General features: G+C 44.5%; 1 protein-coding gene across 3 annotated transcripts in view; it reads right to left on the bottom strand.

Annotated features, from left to right (window-relative positions):
• DCDC2C (doublecortin domain containing 2C) overlaps nt 1-16,794 on the bottom strand; it is a 104,898-nt gene that overhangs the window by 48,761 nt on the left and 39,343 nt on the right. For 2 of the 3 annotated variants that reach the window (XM_054023457.1, XM_054023459.1), the window contains exon 6: nt 14,821-14,866. In XM_054023457.1, coding sequence (XP_053879432.1) covers nt 14,821-14,866 — 46 coding nt within the window. The remainder of the gene's footprint in view (nt 1-14,820; nt 14,867-16,794) is intronic. The other variant, XM_054023458.1, reaches the window with a different exon arrangement.

Below are 16,794 nucleotides of genomic sequence, written 5' to 3'. Positions count from 1 at the left end.
CACAAAATGAGTTATACCTAGCAAGAGACATAAGGCAATAACAAGAGGTTATATAAATACATTAGGTACAAGAGAAAGAAAAAAGAAAGTGTAGGTCCTCTTCTTATTGGGGAAAGAGAGCTAATAAGGAATGACCTCAAGAAGGCTCAGGTGTTTAGTGACTATTTTCCTTCAGTCTTCATTAAAAAGGTGACTTGTCAACAGATATTAACAAAGGGGAAGGAACACATGCCAAAACAGGGAAAGAATATGTGAAGACTATTTAGATGTTAGATGTATTCCAGTCAACAGGGCTTGACAAAATTCACCTTAGAGTACTGAAGGAACTAGCTGAAGCAATCTCAGAACTGTTAGCAATTATCTTTGAGAACACATGGAGGGCAAGTGAGGTCCCAGAGAACTGAAGAAGGGCAAACATAGTACTTATCTTTAAAAGGGGAACAAAGAGGACCCAAGGAATTATAGACAAGCCAGCCTAACTTTGATATCTGGAAAGTTACCAGAACAAATTATTAAACAATCAAGTTGTAAGCACCTAAATGATAATAGGATGATCAGTAATAGCCAACATGGATTTGTCAAGAACAAATTGTGCCAAACCAACTCATTTTCTTCGTTGACAGGGTTATTGGCCTAGCGGATCGGACAGAAGCTGTAGACATGGTACAACAATGTCTGTAAGTCTTTTAACACAGTCCCTTAAGACATATTCGTAAGCAAACTAGAGAAATGTGGCCTAGATGAACCCTATAAGGTAGGTGCAAAACTGGTTGAAAGACCAAACTCAAAGAATAATTGTCAATGGGTTTGCTATCAAACTGGGGGAAATGTATGTAATGGGGTCATTCAGGGGTCTCTCCTTGGTCTGATACTATTCAGTATTTTCATTAATGCCTTGGATAATGGAGTGGAGGATATACTTATAAAATCTGCAGATGACACCAAGCTGGAAGGGACTGCAAGCACTTTGGAGGACAGGAATAGAATTCAAAAGGACCTTGACAAAGTAGAGAATTGGTCTAAAATCAACAGGATGAAATTCAATAAAGACAAGTGCAAAGAAAAAAATCAAAATGAACAAATTACAAAATGGGGAATAACTTGATAAGCAACAGTCCTGCTGAAAAGGACCTGAGGGTTATAGTGGATCACAAATTGAATATGAGTCAACAATGTGATGCAGTTGAGAAAAAAAACTAATATTCTGCGATGTATCAATCCGAATGGTGTATGTACGACAAAGGAGGCAACGATGATCAGTATTCCATGTCCATTGAAGGTAGGACAAGAAGTAATTGGCTTCATCTGCAGCAAGGGAGATTTTGGTTAGTGTGAAGGGAAACACTAACCACCAATGCCGCCTAATGATCAGGAGGGGATGTGGCAGGTTGACTTCTTCCCCAGCATTCACCTTTCTTATTACTGCTCTACCCTGCAGTGATCTGTCCTTTTAGTGATTTAATTCTCCAGCCAGGTCACATTTTCTAGTCCACCACTTTCAGGGTGCATATATAGAGAGTCCCATAACAGAGAGGTCACCAGGATTAAGCAAGCGATTCAGAGCTTCCCCTTTGGGTTGGGGTCTTGCATCTTTAAGGTCTTCTCCCAACTAGGTTCCCCACCAAGAAATGGATTTCCTTAGCTGTCCCTCTTTAGGGCTTGGTAAGGGAGCCCAGGCCCACCCTTTCCATTGGGTACTAATCCAGAGCCCAATATTAGGCAGTTAAGTCCTGCACCTTCAAGTGCTATGCAGCTACCTCCTTGGTTCACTTCCTACCAGACCCCTCTTCCCACAGGGTAAAGTAAAGAATTAAACACAAAGATAAAGTCTCTAACCTTCAAAAAGAGTTACAGGTCCTTTCTTTGTAGGCTTGTTCACATCACTATAGCCAGGTCTCAAGCAGCTAGAGCTCCTGTGGAGCTCCTTCCCAAGAGCTCAGAGTGTAAGTCAGCTCACCTCCACTATCTGCCTGCTACTGAGCTACTCTGTTCCCCTTTCTAAGCTCCTCCTCCAGCCTGTGCAGGTTTTGCAGGTGCAGAAGGGCAGGGCCTCCTGGGCCCAGAGGAGCACCATAACCCTTTGCTCTCCAGTCTGGTGATTGTATACCCCACCACAGTTAGGTATTAGGAAAAGCTTTCCAACTATAAAGGTAGTTAAACTCTGGAATAGGCTTCCAAGGGAAGCTGTGGAAACTACATAATTGGAGATTTTTAACAACAGATTAAACTAAAACTGTCAGAGAAGGTCTAGCTATACTTGATCCTGCCTCAGCATAGAGGGCTGGATAGATGACCTCCAAGGGTCCCTTCCAGCCCTACATTTCTATGATCTAAATTCACTTTGTTTGCAAGCAGAAATATGGTTATTGTAATTCCTAGCTCTGAAAACTCAAACTGGGGTTTCATAGGCTGGGGGTTTCTTCTTTAAATAGTGCTTTCAGTAGGATGTAACCAATGGTAAAAGACGGTTACTCACCATTGTAACTGTTGTTCTTCGAGATGTGTTGCTCATATCCATTCCATTAGGTGTGCGCGCGCCGCGTGCACGATCGTCGGAGAATTTTCTACCCTAGCAACACCGGCGGGTCGGCTGTGGAGCCCCCTAGAGTGGCGCCTTCATGGCGCTGAATATATACCCCAGCCGACCCGGCGCCCCCTCAGTTCCTTCTTGCCGGCTACTCCGACAGTGGGGAAGGAGGGCGGGTTTGGAATGGATATGAGCAACACATCTCGAAGAACAACAGTTACAACGGTGAGTAACCGTCTTTTCTTCTTAGAGTGCTTGCTCATATCCATTCCATTAGGTGACTCCCAAGCCCAACTTAGGTGGCGGGGTCGGAGTGAGACATTGCTGTGTGCAAAACCGCTGATCCGAATGCAGCATCGTCCCTGGACTGCTGCACTAGTGCATAGTGAGCTGTAAACGTGTGGACTGATGACCAAACCGCAGCTCTACAAATGTCCTGGATCGGAACTTGCGCCAGGAAAGCTGTCGAGGAAGCTTGGGCCCTCGTGGAGTGAGCGGTGAGGTGCGGTGCTGAGACACCTGCCAGGTCATAGCAAGTCCGGATGCAAGACGTAATCCAGGAGGATAGGCGTTGCGAGGAGACCGGTGAGCCTTTCATACGGTCGGCCACTGCAACGAAGAGTTGCGTCGTCTTTCTAAAGTGCCTTGTGCGGTCAATATAGAAAGCCAGGGCCCTGCGTACGTCCAGAGAATGTAAACGTTGATCCTGGCGAGTAGCATGTGGTTTAGGATGAAAGACCGGGAGAAATATATCCTGGTTGATATGAAATGGAGAAACCACCTTAGGGAGAAAGGCAGGATGTGGACGAAGCTGCACTTTATCCTTATGGAAAACTGTATAAGGGGGCTCGGATGTAAGCGCCCTGAGTTCAGAAACGCGCCTTGCTGAGGTGATGGCTACGAGGAAGGCTGTCTTCCAGGATAGGTACAAAAGTGAACATGTGGCCACTGGCTCGAATGGAGGACCTGTGAGCTTGGAGAGAACCAGGTTGAGGTCCCACGTCGGGATGGGCTGACGTAGTTGTGGGTACATCCGGTCTAAGCCCTTGAGGAATCTAACGACCATCGGGTTAGAGAATACCGAGGACGCGAGTTCCCCTGGGTGAAAGGCTGATATAGCGGCCAGGTGAACTCTTATTGAAGATATCGCCAACCCCTGCTGTTTTAGGGAGAGGAGATATTCCAATATAAGAGGAATAGGTGCCTGTAACGGGGACGTGGCTCGTTGTTCGCACCAACAGGAGAATCGCTTCCACTTGGCCAAGTACGTGGCTCGTGTTGAGGGCTTCCTACTGCTCAACAGAATCTGTTGGACCGATAGTGAGCATTGTTGTTCTGTCTGGGAGAACCATGGAGCAGCCACGCCGTGAGGTTAAGAGAATGCAGGTCGGGGTGACGCAGTCGGCCGTGGTCCTGAGAGATGAGATCCGGACATAATGGAAGCGGGATCGGTGTCCGAATCGAGAGTTCCAACAGTGTGGTGTACCAATGTTGTCTCGGCCACGCTGGAGCGATCAGAATTACCCGTGCCTGGTCTCTGCGCAATTTGAGCAGTACCTTGTGGACCAGAGGAAACGGAGGGAAGGCATAAAACAGGTGGTCTTTCCAGGGAAGGAGAAACGCATCCGAGAGGGAGCCCGGAGCTCGACCTTGCAGGGAGCAGAACACGTGGCACTTCCTGTTGTCTCGAGATGCAAACAGGTCTATCTGGGGAAACCCCCACTTCTGGAAGATGGAATGTATGATGTCCGGACGGATGGACCACTCGTGCGTCTGAAAAGACCTGCTGAGTCGGTCCGCTAAAGTATTCTGGACTCCAGGGAGGAACGATGCCGTGAGATGGATTGAGTGGGCGATGCAGAAGTCCCACAGGCGAATGGCCTCTTGGCAAAGAATTGACGAACGTGCTCCTCCTTGCTTGTTGATGTAAAACATGGCCGTGGTGTTGTCGATGAGAACTAACACACAGCGGCCACGTAGGAGATTGAGAAAAGCCTGGCACGCCAGGCGCACCGCCATCAGTTCCCGAACATTGATGTGCAGGGCTAACTGGGATGCAGTCCACAGGCCCTGAGTATGGTGTTCGTTGAGGTGGGCGCCCCAACCCAGAGATGAAGCGTCTGTAACCAGGTGCAGAGAGTGTTGTGGTGCGTGAAATGGCATCCCCTCGCAAACCACATTGTGATCTAGCCACCAGGTGAGGGAGGTCAGGACCGAGTTCGGGATCGTGACCACCATGTTCAGGCTGTCCCGATGTGGGCGGTATATCGATGACACCCAAGTCTGGAGTGGGCGAAGCCGAAGTCTGGCATGCCTGGTTACGTACGTGCAGGAAGCCATGTGACCCAGTAGGGTGAGGCACGACCTCACCGTGGTAGTTGGGAAGGCCCTGAGCCCTTGAATGAGGCTTGTGATGGTACAAAAGCGGTTGTCTGGCAGGATGGCTTGTGCACGTCTGGAGTCTAGGACTGCGCCGATGAATTCTATTCTCTGGGTAGGTTCTAGAGTGGATTTGTCCTTGTTGAGAAGGATGCCCAACTTGTTGAATGTGTGCACTATTATGTGGACATGAGCTCGAACTTGCTCTTTGGTGCGACCGCGTACCACCCAGTCGTCTAGGTACGGGAACACCTGTATCCCTTGCCGACGAAGGTACGCTGCCACGCAGCCATACATTTCGTGAATACTCTTGGGGCCGAGGATAGGCCGAAGGGAAGGACTGCAAATTGATAGTGCACTCTGCTTATCACGAATCGCAGGAAGCGTCTGTGAGGCGGGTAAATTGCGATATGAAAGTAAGCGTCTTTCATGTCGAGGGCGACGAACCAGTCTCCAGGATCGAGGGAAGGGATAATGGCCCCCAAAGAGACCATGCGGAACTTCAACTTTACTACGAATTTGTTGAGTCCGCGCAAGTCCAAGATGGGCCGCAGACCTCCTTTGGACTTGGGGATCAGGAAGTAACGGGAATAAAATCCCCTGCCCCTTAACTCTATCGGAACCTCCTCTATGGCCCCCATAGCAAGGAGCGTGGAAACCTCCTGTATAAGAAGTTGCTCGTGAGAAGGGTCCCTGAAGAGGGACGGGGAAGGGGGGTGGGAGGGAGGGATTGAAGAAAACTGGATAGCGTATCCCCTCTCCACCGTGCGAAGGACCCAACGGTCCGAAGTTATAAGGGACCAAGCACGGTGGAAGTGGGAGAGGCGATCCCGAAAGGAGGGGGCTGGATCCTGGGGGATGACTGGGGCGCCGTCCTCGACCGCACCTTCAAAAGTTCTGCCTGGGGCCTGCCGGTGGCCTTGGTGGCCCTTGGTTCTGACCAGGTTGAGGGCCGGTCCACCTTCTTCTACCACCTCGCCCCCGCCTCCGGGCAGAGTCCTGTCTCTGACGAGGTGGGGGGGGGTAGAAGCGCTGAGGCTGAGGCCTAAATGGCCTGCGCTGAGGACCCGCAACATGCATCCCCAGGGAGCGCATGATTGTCCTGGAGTCCTTGAGGCTCTGCAGGCGAGAGTCCGTCTTCTCCGAGAACAACCCCTGTCCTTCAAAGGGCAAATCCTGCAGGATTTGTTGCAACTCAGGGGGCAAACCCGAAACTTGGAGCCAAGAGGTCCTTCGCATAGCGATACCTGACGCCAGGGTTCTCGCAGCCGAGTCCGCTATATCTAATGAGGCCTGTAAGGAAGTCCGAGCCACCTTCTTACCTTCCTCAACTAGGGCCCCGAACTCTTCCCTGGACTCTTGGGGAATCAACTCCTTGAACTTCCCCATAGAGTTCCAGGAGTTAAAACTATAACGGCTCAGTAGCGCCTGTTGGTTAGCCGCTCTAAGTTGCAGCCCTCCGGCTGAATAAACTTTACGGCCAAACAAATCGAGGCGCTTAGCCTCCTTAGATTTTGGCGCTGCGGCCTGTTGACCGTGGTGCTCCCTTGCATTCACCGATGACACCACCAGTGAACACGGCTGTGGATGAGTATACAGGTACTCATAGTCCTTTGAGGGGACAAAGTACTTTCTCTCCACCCCTCTGGCTGTGGGTGGGATGGAGGCAGGAGTTTGCCATATCGTAGTTGCGTTCGCCTGGATCGTGCGGATCAGGGGCAACGCCACTCTTGATGGGACATCCGCCGCGAGGATATTTACAATGGGGTCCTGCACCTCCACTATCTCCTCCGTCTGTAGGTCCATATTACGGGCCATCCTACGTAACAGGTCCTGATGAGCCCGAAGATCTATTGAGGGTGGACCTGTGCACGACGTGCCCGCCACTGCCTCATCCGGAGAGGAAGAGGAAGATGCCTCTGGTGGTCAGGGGTCCAAGGGAGGATCCTGGTCTCCCTGTTCCTGGGTCAGAGCATCACCTGCCCTTAGGTCCGGGACGTCAGGTGGTGCAGACACAGAGGCCTCCATACCCCCTGGAGGAGGGCGAGAGATGGTGGACTCTGGGGCCCTTGTATCAGAGTGAGCCGAGCGAGAGGTTGAAGTTATTGGAGCCCCTTGCGCCTGATGGTACGCCCACGGGGTCCAGAACGACCAGTGAGATGGGCCATGGGCAGGGTCCTCTGCTACCTCTTGCCAATGGCCTATATCTTGCTCCCCGGCTTGCCCCTGAGGGGGGTATGCCGATCTTGACAAGTCCTCAGAGGAGCGAGACACCGATCTCAATGGCCATGGTGGTGCCGACTGCGCCTAGACGAATCCCGTGGGAGACGGTGCCGTACGGTGCCGGTCTGGGGATGTTCTATCTCTACGCGGTGCCGGCGATCGGTGCCGATGACCTCGCCGGTGTCGGGAGTCTGACCTGGATCGAGACGATGACCTGGAGTAGGCCCGGTGCCGGGAGCGGCCTCTCGACGTCGAGCGTCGATCGTACCGGTGCAGAGAACTACGTCTCGACGTTGATCGGTGCCGACGATCATAGCGGTGCCGAGACATAGAGCGGTGCCGCGATGATCTTGGCCGCGAGTACGACCGGTGCCGAGGTGATATCCGGCGCCGGGACTGCGAGCGGCGTGGGGACCTGCTTCGGGACCTGGACCGGTGCCGTGGTTCCAGCCCCTGCGATGGAGGGCGCATCAAGGCAGGTTTCCCCCTAGATTGGACCGGGCGAGGCAACGGTGCCGGTGGTTGGGGCGGTGCCGGCTCCGTGAGGGCGATCAAGTCTCTCGCCGTCGCGAAGGTCTCTGGTGTCGACGGGAGGCACTGTATCACCGCCGGTCGCGGTGGTGACTCTGTCTGCACCGGACTCAACGGCCTCGGAGCCGGAGTCGACGGTGCTGGAGGCACCTGTTTTCGGTGCTCCACGGGTGGACGCGGCTCTACCCCCGGCACCGGGGGAGCCGGCGTCTTCGGCACTGAGGTCCCCGTCTTATGGGATTTTTTATGTCCCGGGGATAATGAACGGCGCCGAGGCACTTGCTGTGAGTGCGGTGCCGATGAGGTCCGGTGCCGTGGAGGCTTGGCCGACGTGGTCGGCATGGCCGGTGCCGCCGGGGCACTGCGCACCGAGGTGCTAGGTGCCGGGGCCTGACGTGCCGATGGAGCGTCCGGGCTAAGTGCCGCCTCCATAAGGAGTTGCCGGAGTCGAAAGTCCCGCTCCTTCTTGGTCCTCGGTTTGAAGGCCTTACAGATCTTGCACTTATCTGTTTGATGGGACTCTCCCAGGCACTTCAGACACGAGTCGTGCGGGTCACTCGTTGGCATAGGCTTAGCGCAGGAGGCGCACTGTTTGAAGCCGGGAGCCTTGGGCATGAGCCCGGCCACGCGGCCGGGGGAAAAAGGGGGAGATACCCCCTTAATCCCCTTCAACTATATAAAAACTATAAAGAAAGTGAATAACCAACTATTTAACTATAAACAACTAGAACTATAACTATAACTGTGAATAACTGGATAAGCTAGGGAGAGTGGAGAACAGCTACGCCGCGCTCCACAGTTCCAACGACCGTCAGGGGCGGTAAGAAGGAACTGAGGGAGCGCTGGGTCGGCTAGGGTATATATTCAGCGCCATGAAGGCGCCACTCTAGGGGGCTCCACAGCCGACCCGCTGGTGTTGCTAGGGTAGAAAATTCTCCGACGATCGTGCACGCGGCGCGCGCACACCTAATGGAATGGATATGAGAAAGCACTCGAAGAAGAACCAATATAATGCCATAATTGGGCCTGCAATTGGAGTTTAGGTCAAAATTTTCAAACTTTGGTGCCCAAATCCAAAAACGTGGCCTGATTTTCATAGATTTTCCCAGTGATTGGTACTTGGAGGTTTTTTCACTACCAAAAATGGTGTTTTAACTTGAGTTAGATATCTTGCTGCACAATTCCTGTCACAACATACTGTAGCTTTTACCTCTATGGACCTAGTCGAGGTAAACTCCAGATGAGGGATACAAGGTTGACCTTGATTAGCGACACTGAAATAAAAACTACCTGTGCCTTGACTCCATTAGGATTTTACAGCAAGATAGCTAATTCAAGGTAACTAACTATAAAAATACACCTTTCTTGGCAGTGAAGGCAGACTGAAAATCAAGCCACTTTATTTGGGTGCCTAAACATGGATTTAGATGCCTAATTTTAAGGACTCAAGTTTGAAAATTTTGGCCTCAGTTAATGATTTGGTTGATGATTTGGGAGCCAGAACAGAACCTCTTACTTTCCTGTTGCTATATTGACTTTACGATGACCACGTTTCCTCTTTCAAGTGGCATTCACATATGTATGTATCAATTTATGGTGAGCTGTGATTTTTTTTTAAAGAAATCTTTTTAAATTACAACATTTAAAACAAAAGTATACATTTTCTTCTCATCTGATTTCTTAAGTTAGGGATTTCACTGTAGAGTAAGAAACACCTCTATACCTTTAACATAACCGATATACTGTTGCTTTAATTAGATATGAAAAATATTAATCTACAAATATAATTTTAGTGTATTTTAAAGCAAATTTGAGAATATATGATTTGTTAAAAATACATATTAGAGAACAGATCCAGAAAAAGTGAAGTATTGTATATGTATTAGTGATAATGGACTGTACATCATCTGGAGGTACTCATTCAAACCAGATTCAAAAGATAGTAAAATATATTAAGCATTCTGTAGAAATGTGTTATATTGCTCTAGAGGTTGCACTTTAGATCTCTGATGTAACAACATCCTGCCAGCTACTTTAATTTGTTCCCTACCCTTTCTTATGTTTGTATCGACATCATTTTTATCTTTTTTGGGGGGGGGGGGCAGGGAATGCTTAGTTGGTAAGTTAACTAGGAACTTCTTTATAGAAAACTACTGTGACCAAGAGTGACACCTTAAAAAGTTCTTTTCAGTTTGGTGGTTCAAATATTCTCTATTATTGCATCAGGAATTTTCATCTCACTAGATCAGCTTCCAACAGAAACTTGTCATTGCAATGTATTATAGGGGTGTGTGGATGTGGGGGGGGGAATGTTGCATCTATATTTCAAAGTTGCATCACTTCAGCCCATAGAGTAGTGCAACAAGTATCTTTCTCAAACATAACATAAAAGAGAAGTGTCAATAGAGAATGTTGGCTACTTCTGCTACTATGAATCCAAATACTATCCACATGCAGATTTTATAATATCTACCCAATCTAAATTATAAATACATAGTTCTTTTACTCCTAGAATCATCAGTGCTGCTGTTACATTGACCATTGTTACTGTATAGATCAGCATCACTTAAGAGGTTGTCTAACAAATAATACTTGTGAAATGACAACCATCAGTCATTTCAAGTCACTGGAACTACTCACATTAGTAAGTGCTGCGAAATGGGGCAACAACATGTCATCTAAAGATAGTGTCGACTAACGACGTTGTGCAGGGTACATTTGCTCATTTAATTTCAGACCAAATAATGTACAGATTATTATATTCGGCTAATGGATAATTGGGCTAGGGCAATGTGCATGGAGAACTGAAAAGAAATTGAAAGTCAAATATTTTATTTTAGAATATATTTTTAATTTTTATAGTCTAAATTCCTAAGGATACATTTACTTTTAACTTTGTTACAGGTACGATGTCAAAAATCACATAAGTGGTCAAGTTCAGCTCTACTGTAAACAGGCAAGCTTCCACTGAACTCCTTCTACAAACAGACCTGTCCCTGTACTGATGTCAGGGAGACAACTCACAATAGTAAGCACTGTGCCCAGTAGTAAGTGACTGCAGAACAGGAAACTTACAGGAGATTTATACACAGTACATGTGTCTTTTAGGTTTAACCTATATTGCCATAACAATCCATAAAAATAGTTAGAATACAGAATCTTTCACTTCTTGCTTACACTCTCAGTCAATACTGGATTGGAAATGACTGAATGTTGTTAATATCTGATGTCTGTTCCGTGGCCTATCTGAAATTAGCAAGTAGTCTCCGAATAGTTCCTAGTGAAGTATCATAGTTGATGCCAATTGTCACCCTAGCTAGCAACCATAATCCAAGACATAAATCAGCATGGGATTTGAACTACTTTCTCATTTCTAGATGTAGTTTCTCAGTTGGGTAGAATTAAACTAGTAGAGGCAGTACATGGAAGATTTCATTGTAATTATCCACACTGTGCTTATTTTATACATGGAGGACTTCAGTTTCCATTTCTTTAAATAAGAACATAAGAATGGCCATACTGGGTCAAATAAAGGGTCCATCTAGCCCAGTGTTCTGCCTTCCGCCAGGGGCTGGTCCCAAATGCTTCAGAGGGAGTGAACAGGACAAGGCAATTTATCAAGTGACCCATCCCCAGTCATTCAGCTTTTGCTCTGGCATCTTTTAGGTGTTCTTAATTCACTTAAAAATAAACCCCATTTAACCTATCCGTATTCAGAAGTTACAATTACAGAAAAGGAAAGAAAGCGCTAAACATGCAACATTCTATTACAAATACTATACTTATTATAATTAATAACACTTATTTCAAGAAACCTAGTTACATTTCAGGATTATTGTAATAGATTAGAATACTCGATACTACAAAAATAGTTTCCCAAGACAGTCCTGGATGAACTATACAGCCACCTAAACAAAGAACAGTAGCAGCCTGTTCTGAAGTCAATCCATCTCCATACACAAAATGGCTGAAGGCGCATGCAAAAGACATTTTGCTGTTTCATCAGAGCAGAGGAGTATTTGTTTTCCATCATCGAACACACATCTAATCTGAACATGTATTAAAATGGAAGATTTGCTAACATTTGAACTCTGGTGTTGCTTCTTTATGATGTTGATTGATGATGGGAATGTTTCACATTTATCGTAAGATACTGCCTTGTCCCTGAAATTACTAACCTAAAATGTCAAGTAAGAAGCATGTGTCCTTCACTGAACTTTATTTATATTTTAGCCTTAATTTATTAAGGTGCAGTGCCCCTGCCATGTACACAAAAAATTGCAAAAAAATTAAATCTTACCCTTACCTGAATTTTTCACAGGTTACATAATTTTTCTCTTCAGCAATTTTTGTGAATGAACTAGTTGTTTTTAATACAGAAGTCTTATATTAACAAGCTTTATTACATTTAATTTATGCATTCAGTAGTTACAATCTTACTAAATCTTTCTTTCTAGCAGCTGGAATAGTGATTACACCCTTACACATTAGACATGGTTAATCCTTATTGCATGTGTAATAACACAAAATATAACCTATTGTCCACATCTTTTTTCATTATGTTAGAAATTTTCATATTAACAAGTCAACTGTACAGCACATGAATGTTGAAAGGTTGGTTTCGATCTATAACTTCAGATATTCATCCATCTGAATCAAATAAGCAATCAGGCTACACGTTAACACATTGCACTCATCTATGATACCCTATGTTGTCTGTAATCACTAACACTGTTGTAAGGTCACATTTCTGCTACTCTTTCAAGTCTTCTTCCAATTCACTATAGCTGGATGACAATAATTCTATTATTAAACTGTAAAATACCACAGGCTTATGTACACTCTATTTGTTTCCTACATTATAAAAATAGCTACAATGCATCCCCTGGCACCATTAATTTCCTGCACTATTGATAATCAAACTGTAGTATGCCTACCCTAATTTACTATGATCTTTTTACCTTGATCCATATTTTTACAACCGTATACCTTTCACAGCAGGGCATTTCTCATTCCTTCACTATAAAAGCTCAGCCTTTATAATTGATGCCTAACCTCCTCCTTTGCACTAATTATTCAAATAAAAGATATCTTCCTACAGGAAACCCACCTTAATGATTTGGAGGCAGAAAATTTAGGAGGAGGGGCTGGGGGAAAGGATGTTTAACAATTTCTCGTCCACTACCAAAAGTGTAGCAATTTCATTTCACAGAAGACTCAAATTACAAATATTAGGAGTAAATAAAGATGAGGATTTTTGCTGGTGAAGGCTAAGATCTCTTACACTATATATACCTTATTAAAAGTTGGGGCAAGACCACCAGCCCTAATGGCCTTCTGATAGAATTCTATCGAAGTTTCAAAAGATATTCTGGCACCTAAGATGTTAAACATTTACAAAGATGCCTTAAAGAAAGGTACATTTCCTCCTACTATGAGGGAAGCCCTAATTACTGTACTACGTAAACCTGCACAAATGTATTACAGTTATAGACTCATCTCTTTAATCAATACTGGTATGAAAATACTCTCAAAAATATTGGCTAAGATGTTTGAAAAAGTAATGAGTGATTTGGTTCACCCCATTCAGCTGTGTTTTATTAAAAAGACATAGTGCAGACAACACATATCTGTTGATTAATGTTACGGCATTCCATCAAGACTCTTGAAATTCCCATGCAATCATTTCATTTGATACATAGAAAGCCTTTGACAGAGTGAACTGGACATATCTGTTTCTTACCCTGGATAAATTCTTTTGGGGAAATCCTTTATTTCATGGATCAAACTGTTATATTCCAATCCCAACTCTCATATTCTAACAAATAGCACAAAAGCCCCCCTCTTTGATATGATTCGGGGAACTAAACAGGGATGCCCCTCCCCCCCTCCCCCATGTTCAATCTAACATTAGAACCACATGCAGAACTAATTAGGGAACCAAGGGATTCAAGGGATCAAATCAGGGTCTCCGGAGACAAAAATCATTCTATATGTAGATGACATCCTCCTATTAATTAAAAATCCAGATCAAGCTAGTCCAAATATTGTACAAACAATAGATAATTTTGGTAAATTAGCTGGCTACAAGATAAATTGGGATAAGTCAGAAACAATGAAGATCTTATTGGATTTAGCTGGCAGTAGCTCTCCTATCGGGATATTTAGATGGCAACAGATGCACCTCAGATATTTGGACATCCTGTTCCCTAATTAAATTAAAAACATAGTCAAGCCCCTATTAATCATGATTTAAATAGATGGCAGGTACTACCTCTCTCCCTTTGGGGAAAAAAATAACCAAAATGAATGCCCTTCCCAGAATCCTTTTTATTCTGAATTCCCTCCCTATCCACATTCCTATTTTATTTTACCAAAATTGACACCATGTTCAGGTCCTTCTTGTGGGTGCTAGTAACAAACCCAGAATCTCCTGACAAAGATTAGTATCCGGTCCTATTGTGCCTGCTGGAGCACAATAGGACCTTACACTAATTAGTTTTGTTGCAATACAAATAATAAGTCCACTGATGAGCAGATACTCACACAAGTAGTCCCTGTTTATCAGTAGGAGTGAGACTGTGTTACAATCTAGCTCCTAGATAGAAATGGTCACTGCTCCTAAGTGCTGACAATCTAAACAGACAATTGACAGTGCTATGGATAAAGGAAGCAATACATTTTTGGTTCATTTGGGGTTTTTTTTAACCCTATTCCATAGCATGAAGACTCTCCTCATAAAATATCTCATTTCTCTAAATTTAAATAATAAAACTACTGAATTTTCCACTAGGATTTACAAAAACAAGTAAAGCCAAGATGGGGAGGGCAGCCAAAATAGGGATTTAGTAACAATTTTCTTCAATTGGATTAGAATGAAAAATGTTAAAAAAGATTGCCCAGTTTTAAAATGTATCAATATGTTTTTCATATTTGCATTTTATCTACTTGATGTGGCAAAAGCCTAAAATTAAGACCATTTGAGTTGAAATATAAATTAAAGCAGATTGCCCATTCTCCATTATGTAATGAGTTATTTTTATCAGACTGTTAACATTAAAATATTTTACTACTTCTACAGTGTTGATTGTACAAAACAACAACACTAAAATATATTGCAGCAAAAGTATAAAAATTATTAATTTTATTTTTTCACTTACTCTTGCCTTTTTCTTTCTGGGCCTTTTTGGAGACTCACCATATCTGCTAAAAATAAAATACAGTTACCCTAATATGAGTATTTGTCAATTTTAAACTAAAAAAATTTTACTATCCATGACAATCCATTTCTTGCTATTTTAAACCTATTCTAAAGGAATGCACTACTTATGACAGCCCTAAATTCCTCCGTTTATTGAATAGATACAACATGGGCAGCGTATAACACATTGTAAAAGACCACACAGTTGGTGCCAGTTATTAGCAATCCTGATAAAGACAACTTTCAGTTATTAGCAACATTTTTCCAAGAACCAATCATGTCCCATTGACTTTAGTATTAACAGAATTCATATATGAGCAACTCTCATGCCACGTATCGACAGCTTTATTAGAAGAGGTTCCACTTGTAATGAATCTGCTGGCTCCAAATGCGAGACAGTACGTGACTGTTTGTGTGTCTCCCGGACCTACAGTTAGAGTGACCAGATAGCAACTGTGAAAAAATGGGACAGGGTGAGGGTAATAGGTGCCTATATAAGAGAAAGTCCCAAAAGATGGGACTGTCCGTTTAAAAACAGAACATCTGGTCACCCCTACGTACAGTGCACACACATTACTGCTGTACATGCTTTAGCCAACATTCATAACACACTTCACGGTGCTGCACAGTTGTGCACTTCGGCTTTGTGTCACGACTTCAAACATGTGGGCCTTTCTCGCCAGTAAAGCTCAGGTTCTAGAGGCCCTATGAGAGTCCAGGAGAAGCTAGTGTGAGTAGCCGAGAAGTGTGGTATCTTTAAATTTGTTGTTTCATAGATTCTAAAGAACGGTGATGACACTGGACAAATTGTGGTCTTAAAACTGTGTGACATTTTATTGTGTGAGACACACCTGAAGCATTGACTGTAAGTATACCAAAATTTCTTTTTTAATTTACCTGTGCCTGTCACATAAACAGTTGGTATGGAGGGAGGATTCAGTCTGACTGTTTTACTTCATTTACTTATCTTACCATTTTACTTCAGAAGCTACACAGAGAAACATTATAATATTAAAGGAAACAATTTTCTATGTGTGGCTTTTTCATGTTTCCTGTTTATTTTTAACGTTGTATCGAACAAGAATACAATACAAAAATACGACTGTAGTACATCACTGTTCCATACCAGTACATGTATACATCCATTTGAAAATGGGGGCCTTTCGCTTATTGGCAACTTTCAGATAATGGCAACTTTTTGCTGGGAACCAAGAACTTGTTTACAACATAGTTTGTAATGTACTGAAATGGGATAGCTTTTATGTGTACCACTGAACTCTCTTAGCTGGACTTTCAGACCTACTCACATGTTTGTGATCATGTCTTCCATTAGTGGTTAGCATACAAAGGACATGAACCTGAATACTAATGCAACATAAGATGTCTTATTTAGACCCTGATCCTGCAAACAAATGTATCAGTGCTGACTCTTAGTCCCACACAGAATCCCTTTGGTTAATATTTTCTGACTTTATTAGGACTCAGTGCAGGCCTGAGGGTCTGCATCAGTTCATCTGTTTGAAAAATCAAAGTCTCATTTTGTAAGTTATAGGGTCATGTGGTTTTTGGCATAGAACATAGTGAATTTTAATCATCACTGGCAACCCTGAGTCCATGTCATCACAACTTGTAGTGTAGCTGATGACTGTAAAGTCAGTCAAGCCAAAGAATCATAAGCAGCAGTGAAAAATCCCATACAGCTCCATGCTCATGGGCCATACCATGCCATTATTTTTTGAGCAGAAGTCCACACAGAAACCAGTAAAGAAGAATTCTGCCCAAAAACTCATGGCACAAGATTCCTCAATATGCTTCAAACCCTGACTTGAGGGTGAAAGCATTCAATTTCCAAGGCTGAAATGTTAGTGCATTTGGGATTATTGTGAATTATACACCTGGCCACTAGGAACTACAGTTAGAACTTCAACTCCCT

The sequence above is a fragment of the Malaclemys terrapin genome, chromosome 3 (assembly GCF_027887155.1).
Source record: "Malaclemys terrapin pileata isolate rMalTer1 chromosome 3, rMalTer1.hap1, whole genome shotgun sequence".
Lineage (NCBI taxonomy): Eukaryota > Metazoa > Chordata > Testudines > Emydidae > Malaclemys > Malaclemys terrapin.
Note: the sequence above shows the minus strand (reverse complement) of the source record. Positions and strands in the feature narration are given on the sequence as shown.